This window comes from Ambystoma mexicanum, chromosome 1q (genome assembly GCF_040938575.1).
Source record: "Ambystoma mexicanum isolate Mex_15411 chromosome 1q, UKY_AmexF1_1, whole genome shotgun sequence".
NCBI classification, from domain to species: domain Eukaryota; kingdom Metazoa; phylum Chordata; class Amphibia; order Caudata; family Ambystomatidae; genus Ambystoma; species Ambystoma mexicanum.
The window spans coordinates 243500706-243518700 of record NC_090922.1 but is presented as its reverse complement, the minus strand read 5'-3'; the positions used below and the strand labels follow the sequence as shown (position 1 = coordinate 243518700).

General features: G+C 45.1%; 1 protein-coding gene across 6 annotated transcripts in view; it reads left to right on the top strand.

The window, feature by feature from the left end:
• Positions 1 to 17995, top strand: part of PTPRH (protein tyrosine phosphatase receptor type H) — a 687535-nt gene that overhangs the window by 281212 nt on the left and 388328 nt on the right. For 5 of the 6 annotated variants that reach the window (XM_069638104.1, XM_069638130.1, XM_069638121.1 and 2 more), the window contains exons 2-3: positions 1189 to 1231; positions 14980 to 15225. In XM_069638104.1, coding sequence (XP_069494205.1) covers positions 1189 to 1231; positions 14980 to 15225 — 289 coding nt within the window. The remainder of the gene's footprint in view (positions 1 to 1188; positions 1232 to 14979; positions 15226 to 17995) is intronic. The other variant, XM_069638112.1, reaches the window with a different exon arrangement.

Genomic DNA, 17995 nt, shown 5'->3' with positions numbered 1-17995 from the left:
TGCTAACCCAGCCTGTGCGAAAAAGAAATTATTTCAGCACGGTTGGGTTAAAACCAATGAGGAGCTGGCTACCTTATTCTTTATAAAGAATATGCAAAGTTGAATTACGAAAGGGAATATTTGTCAAAAGAATGCTTATTTTTCCCTGTTTAAAAAAAAAAGAAACCTGTACTTGCGTTTTTGTTTTAACCAGTTCCACACCCTGGAGAGAGTGAGTGGTTGGATGATCCGGTCAGGGAACAAGATTTGTAGGTTTTCTGGCAAAAATGACCTGAGAGAAACTATGAAACATCTGGTGATGGGGTGCACTGCTCTAAAGGGAGATAGAGGAACACATCTGGGCATTGGTATAGGTAATGAAGCTCTTTGGTTTACCTTGATGGGGGGCGACCTACAGAGCATGATACTGGCCCTAGCCGGGTTGCTCGGCACAATCTCAAAAATGTTACAGTTGTTAAACTCTGAAGATATAAGTGAAGAAATGCAGCTGTAGTTCCATCCTCCCTTCCTTCCATCTTTTTCTTTTGTCATCAACTTGCTGAATGATTTTGCTGTTGAATGTGATTCTCATGTCCTTACCATGTAATTGATCTATTGTTTTATGGTAAAATCTTACCTCTAAGTGTATTCTTTTATTTAGGAAGAAATGTACTACTTTTTTAATGCACTTTTTATTGATGAAGAAATGTATTAACAAGTATGTATCGCTTTTCTTTTTTTTCTCTTCTTTTTTCCTTTATATGCTTTGTTCTTTGTGAAAGGTTTCCATTTGCTTGTCTGTGGGAACCAAAACACAATAAAAAAATAGAAATAATAAAAATAATCATTGTGGTCCAATTTATTGGTACTCAGTTTATCGACCTCAGAACAAGGAGTCGAGCGTTGCAGACTAAACACAGATTTATGGAGTGGGTGTGGGAGAGTAAAGGGAGATATTTCCACAACCTCCCCTTTTAACTATTTTAGTCATGTTTTAGGTGAAGAAAAATGGCAGTAAATATTGGTCATTTATTTTAAGGTGAATTAAAAAGGAGGAAATGCTTTAGTACTGTGTAATATCCACGTGCGGCGCTGTTTCTGACACTGATCACTCGATGCCTGCGTGCACTGTCATATCGCAGTAATGTTACACCGCGTTGCACTTTTGCACTCTCAGTGGCACGCCTGACGTCTGTCTATTTCTTGCAGGTTCTCTGGCTTTGGCATGGCGGCTCCGCTGTCCTGGGACAAGGTGAGCATTGTGTGCCCCAATATTTCCTTGTGTCCAAGGCTTGGCAGGTGAGCACCCACCACTTTAATGATTCATTAGAATGGAGCGCTTGGCTGTGCACTTGTCTGCGATAGCGGCAAGTTCTAAGGGAGGGTTTCCCACCGTGATGGGCTCTCTGGCCAACACATGAAGGGGTCAGCGCAATCACTACTGACCAAGACAACTTGCTCAAGTCAGGCTCATATTTTGCTCCTCTCTTTCTGGGGGTAGACATGGAATTTACATGCCACTGCGGCAAAAACCCAACTATCAACGCTTGCTTCATGCGCCTGCAAGAATAATTCACCGTTTTGTAGATTTGGCTGGGTTTAGACATAGGAATCAGTTGGGAATTTCAAACTCAGTGCAGAAATCCAGAACAAAAACTAGATAACTGTACGCAGATGATGGATGTTGCCGATTTCGCAACTCGCGTCCATGTTGATTAAGGATTTCAGTCCTATCTCTCTGATCGCTTTTTCTGTTTCCCGGCTGGCAGAACGACTGACACTGTTCCCTTACTGAACGATGTCCTCAAAGGCTCCAGTCTTGGTCCCCTTCATTTTCCCCTTTAAGTTCTATTGTTAAGTCGTTTGGGCTTTCTTGCCTCTTCTATGCCAAATCTTATATCTTTCACTGCTTTCTGTGATTCTCTTAATTCAACTACTGCTGCCTGTCTTTTGGCCCTCCAATCTTGCATGCCTTCTAGCTATCTTCATTTAAAAGCATCAAAGACGCATTCTCCCCTGCTTCAACTGCCTCATCCATTTGTTCTCCCTCTTCTATTTTTCCCCCACCCTCCACTTCTCCTGTCAGTCAATCTGCACAGAAGCTTAGCGTTATCTTTAACTTGTGACTCTCTTTCAAAGACCATATTTCTAATGTATCTCGCACCTAATGCTGATCTCTCTACAACATTCTCAAAGTTCAAACTTTTCTTTCTTTCCAGGCAACTAAACTTCTCCTCTCTTCTTTTATTCTATCACGTTTTGATTGTTGCTCTACCTTCTGAATTGGCCTTCCCCACTATCGTCTTGCTCCTCTAAGTTCGATCTTAACTCTGCTGTTCAGACTCTTTTTTGTCTTCCCGCTCGTGTGTCTATCACCTCTTCTATACAATCCATGATTCAGAGCTGCTTTTCCACTTCTTATGCATGGTCTTTAAATGTTTTGATATGATATGATATGATAAGGCATTTATAACACGCCTATACACAAGTGTTTCAAGGCATGACGAGGCAAGGGTGGGGGAACAGAGGGAAGACAGACAGCGATCCTAAAAGGCCAGGTGCCATTCAGATCGCGCAAGTGCATGGGAAGGGGCAAAGGGGGAAGTGCAGGGGGAAAGGGGAGGGGACAGTGCAGTACATGGGATAATAGCATAAATTACATTAAGTAAAGCATGGCCAGCAGGTGTCAAGTGCAAGGGTAAAGGGTAAGTGCAGGCATCAGGTGTCAAGTGTTGGTAGTGGGACTGTAGGGATACAGAAAACAGTCCCCAAGTGCGGGGGTTACCAGGAAGGCAGTGCACGTGTGCGACTGGCGGGGGAGGGGACCTGGGCCTGAGATCAGAGGGTGGCCAGGTAACCAGTGCAGTTTCAGTTTCAAACTGGAAATCAGCAAGGTAGAGGAAGAGAAAAAGCAGAAGCAAAGAGAAAAGTGTTGATGTGCTTCCCGAACCTGAGATGGTCTCCTCAAGTTTCAGGGGGGCAGGGAGGCTGTTCCAGTGGGAGTCCCCAGCCGAAGAAAGAGATCTACCACCAACTCGTTGCTTGGAGAAGTGACTGACCATGAGGGAGTTGGAGGCGGATGAGCAAAGAGCTCGAGAAGGAAGATATTTAGGAAGAGAGAGTTGAAGGTATTGAGCCGCCAGGCCCCAGAAGGCCTTGTGGACAATGCAGAGGGTTTTGAACTTAATCATCGCAGCCACTGGGAGCCAGTGCAGAGATTTCAGTCCTGGAGAGGTACGATCCCTGGGATTGAGGCCAAGGAGAAGTCTTGCAGTCCTGTTCTGGATGAGTTGCAGAGGGCGGAGTGTAGAAGCAGGCAGATTTAGAAAGAGGCTGTGGCAATAGTCCAGCCTAGAGAGAACCAGAGCTCTGGAGACAGTGAGCTTCTGGGGGAAGGAGAGGAAAGGAAGAATACCTCTGAGGAGCTGCGGCTGGTAGTGTGACTTCTTAAAGACGTCAGCGATGTGAGGGGAGAAGGAGAGTGTGGAGTCGAAGATGACCCGATGGCCTGCCCCCCCAATATAAACTCGATTATCTATATCTATGTCCCTACCCTTTCATTACGTTCTGAATCAATTCACCTTTTATCTGTGCCTAAGCCTCCCGAGTGCAATTCCTCTGTCGTTCTTTTTCATTTTTAGCACCCAAACATTGGAATTCATTACCTCTATTTGGTCCTTAACCATTCTTTCCTTGGTTCCCCATTACATTTTATCTTCAGCGCTAAATAAAAATTCAAATAAATAAATAGTTCTAGTCTGGGGCTTCTCCATTTTCAGGAGGGAGAGATACCAGGCAATATTCCTTACAGAGCGCTAGAGGAGAGATATGGAGAGCTAGTTCTAGCCTGGAGCTGCCAACATTTCAATATGGAGAGATACTGGGCAATATCCATAGCAACATGCTGAAGTGGAGCTATTGAGATATGATATGGAATTTGATAGTGATAGATAGTGATGATAGAGCATGCTCTAGTCTGGTGGTTCTCCCATTTTAGAAGGCAGAGATACTATGCCATATCCTTAGCAACATGCTAGGGTAGAACTAGCTCTAGTCTTGGACTTTTCTCTTTTTAGGAGGGAGCGATACTGGGACATAAGCCTAACCAAACACTCTAGGGGACTGGCATTGCCAGAGCAGTCACTTAGTGCTTTGCCCGCTTAACATCTTTCATAAATTGAACTGTAGAAAGTCACCCGCCAATCCGTACACCCATGTAATTCCTAAACTGTATATTCAAGTTCACAAATGTGCTCATTTCATGATCACTGAGAACTTGCTCCACTTCGCCGAGGACACCCACTATGGTGTTTTCAGGAGATATTTTTATGTTAAGATACAAAGCAAACCTTCTGTCACATGAACATACTGAAAAACACCTAGGGCTTCTTATTGACAGGACTCAAGGTCCCGGAGCATTACCCGACCGTTAATGCTAAACCTGTTATCACAAACAAATGGTGATGGAAAGATTATTGAACATAAATTCCCATACATATGGCATCTGGGTACCACTCCTGCACACATACATGCTCTCCCTACTAAGAAGAACAACCTGTCCCTGCCTACAAAGTACCTTCTCTCCCTATGCTGTGAGTGGTGTATCGCCTATCTAATAGGGGATAGGAAAGAGGCTTACCCTATCTAATCTTCTATCATACCATTGACTCAAAGCATACCAACTTTAAAAAAGACTAAAAAGAAATAAAGCAGTATAGGCTATTAAAGGCTATTAAAAAGAGACAATGTTAATTATATCTGTCTCTGTCTAAGTGGTTGTGCACTGTGCTTGCACCAGGATTTCCATCTATATTTTAATTATCATTGCTGGGAGGAAGACACAGCCACTATAAGCCTATACAGTGTTGTCACCGATATAAAATGCTCTCACCAGAGAACACAGAATTAATCTACTCTAGGATAGTATAGCTCTCTAGTAAAAATGTCACTATTCCTAAACATGTTCGGATTTAATTCTGTTGGACATTGTCTTTGGCATGAGGTCACTCGTGCCCTTTGTGGTCGACCGGTTTCAATGATGCTTATAATTGGGATCATGTTCTTCAGGACCTGTATTTTGCCGAGGAAGAGTTCCTTTGAGAGATCGTCGTGTTGATCTATGCAGCACCTCTGCTACCTAGGGGGAAGACAAAAGGCAGAGAATCAGGGGCTAGAACAAACCCCTGAGCAATATCCAAATACCACCATGGTCCAGGATATTAGGGTGTGCAGCTTAATTCCTGTGCTCCTTAATCATAAGGTAGATATGTGCTATTTAATAAGAGGAACCCATCTATTGGCTCCAAATTCATGCACTTGTAAGGAGTGGGAAAAGGGAAGGGTGAGGAGGGGAGGAAAATGCTGGTCCCCAGTTCAGTGTCAAAGGTAGGCTCCCATATCTAAAAGAGGGTGAACTGGACTATCTCATGTTGCATCTCCTGCCTTAGTAATGTGAAGCATGCACTAATACATTTATGTATCACCAATGTGGCCAGGACCTGAAGAAACAATAACAAAAGTCCTTACCCGACTGCCATATCTTATTGACTAGAAACACAGAAGTTGTTTCAGTGGGAAGGGGAATTATCCTCGATCCCAATTTACTGGCGGTAGGACGGAGACATCATTCCTACAGAGTTCGGGGAAAGAAAAATACACACATGTTTGTTCTTTTCTCTGGGTTTGATATGAGAAAGAATCTACTCCAAATATGGTTACTCAGGTTACCTCGGATGTCAGTACCGGAGGCTTCAGATAACAAAGTACTCTGTCTCGGTGGCCGTTGTCAGACTGGCGTCTGTGCTTATTGGCGCGTGTGCTTACACTGCTGCAAAGAGACGGGGGAAATGAAAAGATGCCGCTGTCCAGCATCTGATGTATTAGTGAGAAACTTTGATAAATATCAAGGGTACGTTCGCGCACGATAATATGATCCAGTGTGCTTACTTACGATCGTTACAGGAGACCTCTAGCACTGCGTCCGACCCGGCTCCCAAAGAGACCATATTCCTTGGATCCGCGGCGCGCGTTCTAGTGAGGTCAGCGGCATTCAATTGCTAGAGTGCGTAGAGCCTCTTTAGGACGCCATCTTGGATGAGTATGTCGCCCCTCGAATGCTTAAGGAAAGATGGAGCACAGAGATGAATATGTAACTCATGTATTAGAACATGTGAAGATATCTTTCAAGATACCGTTTTTACAAGAGGCATATGCCAATGCTTGTGGAACGGTGCAGCGCAATGCTAGATGGGCGGCACCTATATTAGAGTGTGTAAAACTGTGTTTGCGGAGTGCAGATGATTCAAGAGGGGATGCGAACACTGTATTACTATTGCCAGCAAAAAATGATAGTGTCCCCTCCCGGTCACGTGGTGAGGATGGTCTGGGGGCTGGGGCTGAAAAAACGCGACCACTTGTCGAAGTCGGATATGACTGGGCCGCGATGACCATGTAAACCCAGGGCTAAGAAAAACCAGGTGCCTCCTTACAAATCGATGGAGCCCATGTCTCAGGTTAGAATGTAACTCCTCTTAGTAAGTTACAAGAAAAGGGCAGGAACAAGAGTGTTTAAGTGATATGTCAAATAGCCGTGCAAATCTACCATCATGTATAGAAATATATCTGAATGCGGGGGGCACTGCAAAGCGCTAGCTTCCGTACCGCAAGGATCACCAAGTTGTTAGATGGGTGGATGATAATTCTAGGTATGGTATCGGTGAAGCTGTTAATATAGCATGCACTGCGGGGATAGTTCGCTTGCCCATAGGTCTAAGGTTGGTATCGAACATATTGTACAGGCATACCCCCAGACAAACCCAGAACCGGTCTACAAAGATTTCCTTCTAAGACAGCTAGCCAAATGCTGGAACTGTGAAATCTGGGCTCCATGCCATACAAAATAGATGAAACAACAGTTTGCTTATAGGCCTGAAACTTTGGTTCTAGGGGAAAAAACACTGTATTGTCCCCCAAAATGCCCCAACGCTCCCATTACACCACAATCCCATGTCCGCACTCCACACCACTCCACCATCCGATGCCCGCACTCCACACCACTCCACCATCCCATGGCCACACTCCACACCACTCCACCATCCCATGGCCCGCTCCACACCACTGCACCATCCCATTGCCACACTCCACCCCACTCCATCATACCATGGCCGCACTCCACACCACTCCACCATCCAATGGGCGCACTCCACACCAGTCAATTATCCATGGCTGCACTCCACGCCACTCCACCATCCATCCAACTGCCACACTCCACACCACTCCACTATCCCATAGCCACATTCCACACCACTGCACCATCTCATGGGCACAATCCACCCCACTCCACCATCCCATGGCCACACCTCTCCACCATCCCATGCCTGCACTCCACACCACTCCACCATCCCATGGCCGCACTCGATGCCACTCCACCATCCAGTGACCACACTCCACAGCACTTCACCATCCCATGGCCGCACTCCACACCACCCCACAATCCCATGGCTGTACTCCCCACCGCTCAGTGAATTCCTACTCCAAAGGGAATCTATAGAGGGGCACACTAGGTGGGTAACTGAGCCCCAGGCAAATTACAATAAGTCATGGGGTTTCAACCTTGGGCTCTCCACATGTTGTGAACAATACCATCAGCCCTAACCAGCATAGTCAATGTTGAGGACCGGGAAGAGTCATAGACCAATCACGAGGAGAGCCACGGGTTGCAGACCCCTGCATTTATGCAGAGATGAGAGAGGTGCGACTAAAAGCCCAATAAGGTGATGGTCCCGGCAATTAATTTCTAATATGATTTTGATTTCTAATATGATTTTGATTTTCCACATAACAAGGTATCAGGAGGGCACAAGCTAGTCCCTGGGGGAGCCTTATTTTACAGTAAGATATATTTATTATTCTTATTTTATTGTTTTTTTTTTTATAACGCACCTCAGTTCGGTTTCCAAGCGCGGATCTGGGATTCGAACCTCTGTTGCTCTGCATGGTCTTGCTTCCAAGACCAGCACGTTGCTTCTGTGCTATCATCTGTTTGAAAGATTTCACTTGATTCTCCTTTGGCCATTAAAAAGAGATATAGTTTTGTGCACCACAATTGTTTGTGATTATGGTTTCAGTGAGATGCTGTAGCCAGAACTGTGAGAAATCAGCTAAGTTAGCATTGAATGAAGATCGATGATAGCACAACCCAGTCCCTTGGGCATGGCCTGACCCCTCATATCTATGGAGATGCAATGTCCACCCATAGTCCAGAACCACCGCCCAGAATGTCTAGGATGCAGAGTTGGAGGGAACAGGCTGCAACCCGTCAAGTCAGGACTCTGGGAGCAGACAGACGATCAGCACGGTAGTAGGGCTCTGGATACAAGGAATTGATAGTGGTAGAGAGGATCACGTACTAATGCCTAGACCTCCTTTGCTTCACAATTTATAAGAGTAGGGCTTATTAAGTGGGGCTGCCCATCAACTAACCTAGGTCTGTAGGAAGGTGGCCAGTGGATGGAATAACCCAGGGTGAAAGACTGGCTCAGAGAAGCTCAGGGTATGGAACAGCCAGAGTAGCAGAAAGTAGAGGAGCCAGGAAATGTTGAGTAGGGAAGTAGGGATATGAGTTCCGGTCGTAGGACCAAAGTTGTACATACCTACACATACTTAGGCTCAGCTTAGTTGTAGGTGCACTTGAAGATGGACATGAGAGCAGGAGCTACTACTGAGATGTAGAAGACCATGGGAGGGACATGGAGGAGACAACATGTTCTGGACCAGAGATGACAGTAGCAGGTCACCAGAAGAAATAGGGAGAACAATAAGAATAGGCAGGGGAGGGATAATCTCAGCAAGCAGGCCATGAATATCAGGAGCAGCTCATGACAAAATGGTGGTGAGCCCCATGTGTTCCGAGGTGGCCTGGAAAATGAAGGCACCTGGAAAACGAAGGCAGGCCCCATATGCTTGGAGCGGCCCGAAGAGAAAGTGTGTGAGCTGTGTGTGATTGGCGTGGTCTGAAAGTAAAGAAAAGGACCTTGTATTACAGGAGCATGCTGTGGGAGGAACCGATGTCTGGGGACAGGAGTGGGGACAGAGAAAGCAGATCACGTCCGCCAACAGCCGCCCGCTAGCAGAGGAGCAGGCAAGAGGAGAATATTGTGTTCAGGAAATGGCGGAGGAGTAGCAACAACACTGGAGCGAGGCTGATCAATCAAATGGGTATCGGCATGTTGCAAGGCCTACCCACTCCTTCTCTGATCGGAATACTTTCTGATGACACCAGAAGGGTGCATGAAATTCAGAATATAGCTAGAGGTCATGACTACTCATACCTCACACATGGGCTTTTTCACTCTCAGTAGGAGGTCAGCATGGCATCAAGGAAATTACCTTCTTCTAGGTCACTCTGTGGACCAGCTTGTCATTTTCATGGAGAGCAGCGGCGATCCTCTCACTTGCGCTCGGGATTGTTTAGTTTTTATTTTTTCTTTAGACAGTTCTGGCATCTAGGTTGACTCCTGCAGGTCCCGCTTGTCTGCTACTGGCAACTGTAGGATCTGCAATACAAAGAGCCTGATTTAGTGACTTTGGACTGGCAAGAAACACCCTGATTCACAGAGCATTGCAAGTGTATTTTTGTGGTGCAAAGTTACTTTGCACCGCGCTACAAATTCCATGAATCAGGCCCATAAGGTTTTCCACCTTCCAAGGAGGGTTCCTTTGGTTGCAATTGTCTGCTTTAGGGAAAGGTAGTCGAATAACTTAATGATTATACTTCTAGAAATCTAAGAAAAGTGAAAGGTTCTCACTTGCTCAGTTCACGTGCTGGTGTGGGCAGGATGTGGGTAGGTTCATCAGTGTTCACCCTCCAGCATTACAGAGCACTCTGCCAAGCGGCCCGTCTTTAATAACCAGAGCATTCGCCCTGAGAGGAATAGCTGCTGGAGAATTGTATTTTTGGATTTGACAAAAAGAGAATCATTTTCTGAACGTTTGAGAAGTTGAACGAAACAAGGCGAGAAGGTGCAGCCCATCGTAAGAAAACCAAATTTGCAGTGATTGTCGGGATTGTACGTCTTATTGTATTTTAAATGAAAACTCCTGACTTTTTCTTTCCTTAAAATAATAAGAAATGTTTCAGCAATGCGAGAATACGTTGGCAATGAAAACAGCTCTAATTAAATAAAGTTACAGTTTGGACATACACTTGTTTGTAAAACGTTGTAATAACTACTGAAGACGTTTTGCTTTGGTTCAAAATGGTTGCCTAACCCCTAAGGCTTTGTTTTATTATCGCATCAAGCCCCCTATTTCCTTGGGACAGCTTGAGCACATCTCTAGCCCCCTCAGGCTTTAGAATTACACACCAGATTGTACTTCGACACACCTCCCGTCGAATATCACAGCATTTGCCAGTCGCGGCATCCTGGGACTTAATTCACCTTACCTCGGAAAACGCCTATGCCCTCTGAGACTACTATGGTGGTGAGCTGGCACAGTATTAAACAAAACCAAACAATCTTAAATCCACTTTCTGATGACATCACTAATCGTATCACATGACATGACTCATCATTTTGTTGCCGACTCCCAAGTGGGAAAGACAATTGGAACTATGGATATACTTTTCGGGAAAAATGTGTATGCAGCGCTTCTGGATTCTGGATCTTATGACTGGTCTTCTTTAATCGCAGGAGGCTCCTCACTTGAACACTTTTTGGCATTGACTGGACATAAGGGAAAGAGAGTTGACCATCACATAATATTCACAATGGACCTCTTGTTATCTCTTCTCTTTTGAACGGTCTACCACAGTGCCTCCTATCCGATAAGGATCTTGGCCAGTTTAGTCAGTAATTATAGCACAGTTCTTGTTTCAGAGGGCACTGTGTACTTGTTTAATAACTTGATTATTTTGTGAACTTGTTCTTGTAAGATTTGATCGAATGATCTGACGCATGATATTGGAGCCTAGTAGCACACCATCGATATCCGCAATCAAGCCATCAACCAATAAAGTGCTGTAAAGCACCATTTCCATGGCCTTCACTGCAGGCTGCCTGAAGCCCGACAAACAAAATGGCCTCCAGCGTTGTGTAACTGGTGACATGGAAGGTGGCGTCCCTTGCTGCTGCCCCTTCCGCTTACTGGGCAAGCTAGCTTTAAGCTTTCTTGCAGCAACATCTTATCCAGCTTTCCAAATAACTTTGCACTGAGGGCCCCTCCATCGTCCTCCCCTAGGTTCTATTGCATTTCAACATTGATGAGGAGGTTTTCTTTCCAATATTTTTTTCATATCCTTCTGCCGATGCTAAAATGATCCACAATAACAGAGACCAAAGTTCAACCCCCTTATTTTCACTCCTCCAACAGGATGTTCTTTGACTTATGACTGATAATGGTTGTAATACTGGGAAACAGGCTTTTAAGACTTTTGCTTCCCATTGGGATGCTTCTGTATGTCATCCGTGCACTTGGTGTGGAACACCCCTCCCCTAAAGAGCTTCATGCCCATAGTGTAAGGACCCAAACACTCAGGAATTCAATTCAGTCACATTCCTCCATAAAACTCACCCACCGTGTTTGCTTTCTGACCTAAAATAGGGAGTTATCTGGTGGCTAAAACCTGGCGTCCTTAGCGGGTCCAGCGAGCAGAACTCGTAATGAGGCGGTAAGGGGTTGATGGCTCCGGCACCTTTACCGGCACCATTAACCCCTTAACGCCAGGGTCGGAATGACCCCCATAGTGCTGAGTAGAATTGAGTGAAGCTCTATGGACTGCAACAAGGCAGAAAGTCCACAAACTAGGAAAGTTATATTTGCATTAAAAAGGAGGTCCTTCATGCCTATTAGAGCATGCTTTCTTTTATTAACACAGTTAGAAAAGGTGAAGCCAGGCTCTAACCACCGGTGGAAGCCTGTATTCCAAAAATCTCATTTGTTCTTCTGTTTCCAGCTGTCTAGCCTATCAGCAAGCTTAGAATGAAGGCTCTAACCACCTGTAAAGGCTGCACTCCAAGCTTCCCTTGTGATGTGTACTCACTCAGCACTAGGGGAGAAGACATTGGCAAACTATTGCACAGGAAGTCACAGGGCAGGCTCCCCTTTTGTCCCCTTCAGCAGCCCCAATAGCTTTAGAGTCCTTACCATTGCTCTCTACTGCATGCTTGATGACCCTCATTAGAGGCCCTCGTCCTTGGCTTTGGACCACTAACTTGGCTGTGGGTAATCTACCCCATAATAGAGCCCGCTGGCGTGGTCTCCAATGGGTCAGTGATAGTTTATGTCAAGTTAAAGGGAGAACGTTTCCCACTTTGCTACTCAAAGACCTAAATCACCGCGATCTGACCTCTTCCCTTCAACGCATCTTCCACAATGATCCGGGGTCCGGCTTAGACACCTTGACACCTCATATTGCCACCTTGAATATATCACTGGACATTGGCCAATTGCCACTGAAAGCATTGTGCTGCCTGCATCGGATCCAAGCTATGAAACGTGCAGAGCCGTGAGGCGCTGTATTTACAGGCTATGCTACCTGCTCTATTATGTAAAGTATGGAATGAAATATTACACCGGCGCTCAGTGAATGTGTTACGAGTGGTGATGGGCTTCCAGCACTGTACTGACTCTGAATAAATAACTATATGTTAGCTTTATTACGCACCCTGATAAGGCATATGTGAAGTGCGCATGCATCTAGTTCACACAGACAGATCTAGTGGTGAAGCATGCTCAGCTATGGCTAGCTATGGCTAGCTATGGCTAGCATGGGGATTTCTACCGTGGCTGCCTAGTGAAACTCGTAATGAGCCCCAATGTCTCAACATCCATTAGCTACAGTACCAAGTACATAACTCATCTCCCCATCCCTCACTCTATAATAATAACTATGCTAATGTGTTACTTGTATAGCACTTTTATCCAAGGCACTTTACACAGAACATATTTACATACATTAGTATATCCCAATCGAAGTTGGTACTCACTTTGTCCATCTCGAAAGGATGAAAGGCTGAGTTGGCCTTGCCGGGATTTGAACCCGCGAATCAAACACAGATCACAGCAACGAGCGCTCAACCTGCTGAGCAACCTTAGCGTATCTTACTCTCTGCGCGGCAGCAGCCACTCCCTCATTCTGGTTACTTCTGAGCATTGGATTGCCACCTGGGGTACTCCTCAGCTCAGCGTAGCAACTCACCCCGCATCCTTCTGTCATTGATGCACATTCTGCCTCGGGTCTAGGTCTGCCTGTTATCCTCCAGTAACATAGTCCAGGATGCATTGCTCTCTGGGGGTCCTACAGGAGCGCGCTGGTGGGCGCTGAAGGGTAGCAGCTGCATAGTCATATCTGCTCACCTGAACGCCAGCACTTCTTCTCATCTGTGCCAGGGTCATTCTACTGGTGCTGGAGGAGCCTTGACCACGCCTCCTTCTAAGGGCCTTCACCTACACACTCACTGCCACCTGATTACACACCTTTATGGATGCACAACCATTACCAGCGTGTCATTTGAAGTCTAGAAATTGCCCTCGCAAAAGTGGCATGTCTTGCCATTTGATGTTTACAATTACTGATGCCACAGCAACATCGGCAAGAACCACAAACCCACAACTATTCGTCAAGTCATTTATAGCTTTTGTTTGCGGTTTAAAGTGCTTCAGGGGAAGACTTCGGGGCGCGGTGGGGAGGTTGGATACCCAGTGAACAAACCAAGGGGTAATCCGCTGACAACACAAGCTCTGTCTCTGAGAGTCCTCAGAGTGGCACTGCTGGGCACTGATTCCGATTGTGCATTCTTTTTTCATGCTAGTTTTATATGAGGACATAGTATAGGGTGACCAGATTTAAAAAGTAAAAAAACGGGACAGGGCAACTAACAGAAATGTAGTACTAACTCTTGAAAGTGGCTGTCAAGGCGCTACACTTCAGTAGAGGTTGGAGGAGAAGGGGGTTTAAGTGTTAGTGTTCAAATAAACACATATTATAATTACTTTTTCACAAACTAACACTATCTTAAGTTGTAAAATGCAGTATTTATTTAGTGTGTGATTGTGCATTCCGGCACTACTGCAGTTTCCAATGGAAACATGATCTTGAGAAAGGGGGACAGAGCACCAGAAACCAGGACATTCCCGGGACGTCTGGTCACCCTAAGTCATAGTAGGACTAGCCTACAGGCAAACGTGTCTGTGGGCCTCATTACGACCCTGGCGGAATTTGTTTAACGGCGCCGGTAAAGGTGCCAGCACTGTTAAATCCATTCCGCCCTATTACGAGGTTCCCTCGCGGGACCCGCTCTGGACGTCTGGTCAGACCAGACGTCCTTTTGCGGGTCCAGCGAGGGAACTAGCATGCTAACAACGGGCCCGTTATTAAGGGGCCCGTTGTTAGCATGCTCCCCATTCCCATTGAGCCCTATGGGGGCTCGAATGGGAATGGGGAACATCAGGGTCCGGGGTCCCTGAATGGGGAAATACCGGGCCCTCCAAAGTCGGAATGGGCCGGTAATTCTCCATTCAGGGACCACGGACCCGGACCCGAGTTTGGAGGCAGCCATGCCCTTAAGAAGAAGCATAAAGTGGTGATAGCAGCAAAAGTGGGACAGAGTTGTTCCTGTCCTGACAGAGTCAGGATAAGGGCATGGCTACCTCCAAACTCCCGAGTTTGTTTAACTTGCACAAACTCTATTTAGCCTAATGATTTGTTCTCAGCACTCTGTCAGGACAGGAACAACTCTGTCCCACTTTTGCTGCTATCACCACTTTATGCTTCTTCTTAAGGGCATGGCTGCCTCCAAACTCGTAATGAGGCCCTGTATTGTATCTTCAAAGTGCGGGCGCCTTGAAAGATGGAGTGGGGAAGAGTCAATCATCACCGGGCCTAATTAGAACATCTCTTTCCCATTCCATCTTTGGAAGTGGTGGATCATTTGGAATAGTGTTGTGCTCAAAGCTGCAGCGCAATGCTCTGATGGAGAGCTATGTTTCACTTGCTTTCAGATCTTCAGGGCCCATGCAGTCCACTCAACTGGATCAGCGGCACAACCAGTATGGCAGCCCAACTCAACGACAGCAGCGTCGACAACGCAACCGCTACATCTACTGACGCGGGGTCCTCCCTGCCCACAGTCAATATATCAGAAGCGGCCAGCGCCATTAATATAACTGACTTGTCTCCGGGCCTGCAATATACAGTAACTCTTTACAACTCGAGTTGGGTGGTGTGTGAAATCCTGCTGTACACATGTGAGTATGAGATACTACATTTTACACTCCCATCCTGAGGTGCTTGTTTCAGTATTGCTAGTGCTAGAATTGTGCTGGGCAAAGAAGCAGCAATGACTGCAGTGATGGGGAGTGGCTGATTACAGGAAGGAATCTCGTTCTGCCCAGTGGGCTGGGAAAAGGAACGCGTGGCCCGTGTGCTCGCCCTACAGTCACAGTTCCTCTGGGTAGTTCTGACTCTGCACCAGGGATTGTGCTGAGGTAGCAGCTTCTTCAGGTAGTAGTTTATAGTAGTGCCCTCCAGCAGTTGCGCAATCAGATTTTCTTGCTTGCCGGGGTGACATATCCTGAGGGGGCACCTCCATTATAAATGATGCATATTAGTGGCAGCTGGTGATTTTGTCAATTGTTGGCGTGTCAATCTCTCTCCCAAATTAGCACAGGCAACTGAGCACAGTGAGGTAGGCCATACCAATGTAGCAGTGTTTGGGGGGAGGGGGTTCTCCACATTTTCAAAATCTTTTAAACTAAAAGGTTGAAATTGTGCATTTTACGGAACATGTGTCAGGGATACAATGTACAATTGCTTCTGCAGAGTAACGCATGAAAAGATCCAAAAGACAGATGCCACATCAGAAAGCAAAAGTACACAGGACCATTGTACACCAATTTCATTATGCCTCTGCCCAAAACATATATTTCAGCACTACCACTGTAAAACACATTCATGAGGGTACACCACAATATATGCCAGCATTACCACTGTAAACGCAGGTCAGTGTGCTTATCTAGAACATATGCCATCATTGCAAAACACTTTTCCATGTCACCTGTGTTTAAATATATTCCAGGGGTGTCACTGTGAACCATTTTCATTATGAGACCCTGCAATATATTCCAGCACTACCACTGTAAAGTACAGGTTCCTGATGACTGTGTCTACAATATATATGCCAGCATTGCCTTGTTGAACACTTTTCCTTACTGGCTGTAACCAAATATGTGTCAGCATGGCTACTGTAAAAGACTTCCATTATGGTGCCTACAATATAGACCAGTAAAGCCAACGTAAAGCACAGGTTTACAAAGTCTTGGTCCACAATCTATGACAGCATGTCCCTATAGAACCCTTTAGCATACTGCCTGTGCCCAAATGTATGCCAGCATTGCCAGTGTAAAAGACTGGCTCCTGCCTTCTGCATCCTATGGCATGCACATTTCTATTCAGCTCCTGCATTCCTGCTCAGAATGTGACACACACAATGTCCAAGGTGTACATGTTGGAAGCGTAACCGAGTTGTTAGGGGAGACACTGCATAAAACCTGCACCTGCTCCCTTCAATGCTCAACCCTCCATCTGAAGTTTGGGATCTGTCTGGAGTAAATTGTAATCATTTCTTATGTAACACAATGCTTCTGCTACTTCTAATATGTCTAGGAGTTTGGGTGAAATTGATATTCTTTCCTGGAATTACAAAATACAGTGATGGATCTTGATTGGGGAAAATGTGTGTCAGGAAAACCTGGTTAATTGAACCAGTCTATATGTATAGTTATTGTAGGATTCGCTACTACGGCTGCCAGAGGACGTGTTTTGCTAGGTCTTTCAGATGCCTTATTTAGGCGTTACCGGGGATGTGATAACCCAGTCAACTAGTAATGTAGAAGTTCTGTGCATCACATTTTCTAATGGTAACAAAGGTCATTTATTTAATTTGTACAGTTATGTGCACAAAACTACCCTATTGGATGAACTGAAAAATATTTATGATTCGTTAACTTTCAGCTCATATGATGATGATTTAATATGGGATTTTGTGCTGACAGCTGGGTACTTGAGTGCTTGTATTGGCACAACCATTTTAGCTGATCTTGACTCTGACGAGTATGAGGCATTGTCTATTCCCATATCAAGATTTAACTCTTCTTTTAGAAATAACGTGGGGAAGGAACTTGTGAATCTTCTCTTAAATTTAAAGTTTTGTGTTTTGAATGGGTGATTTTTAACAGATACCCCTGCAAAGGGTACCTCTATAAACACTCCATTAGCACCAATAGACTACATCATTTGTAGATTAGATGATTGGTCTACAATTAAGACTTTTATAGTCATCATAAGGCCTTAAAGCGATCATTTTTCTCTTTATGTAAGATTCCTTAGTGCATTGAAGAATCATTTTTAGCAACTCCTCTCATTCTTATACATGCATAGAATAAAAGAAGGCAGCTCATATGGTTTAATGAATGTAAACATATATACCTGAATGCAATTTTTAGTAAAGGTAGTAATGATATCTTAACATGCCTTTCTTTTGAACGGTATCCTTTGGCTCTTTTAATTATATTGTGAAAACTGTTGTGACTTGTCCCTCCCGGTCAAAATCTTTGAATGATGCAGGAAAGAGTTGGTTGAACAAGTACCATGAAATAGCAAAAGGGAGCCTCCCATTCTGCCTAAAGCATCAGGCTTCGCCTAGAGTTGATATCACTAAAGCTAGAACTGAGTATAGGGCAAACCTGGCTAGGGCTAAATATTAGCCTGAAAAGGGTCTGCTGGACCAAATCCTTGTGGACTCTAATTCCAAAGATGTAAGAACGTTTTGGAAATCGGTTGCATCAAGTTCAGCTACAAATAGTGTGGTATCTGCCTTACAGGATAATATTTCAAGGGAAACCTTGTTTCATTATTTTTCAGAGGTATATGGCTCCCAATCTTCGGCTTATTCGATTAATATTGATCTTGTTTCTCCTTTATATCCATTGGCTGAGGAGCTAAAAATAAATAAATGTT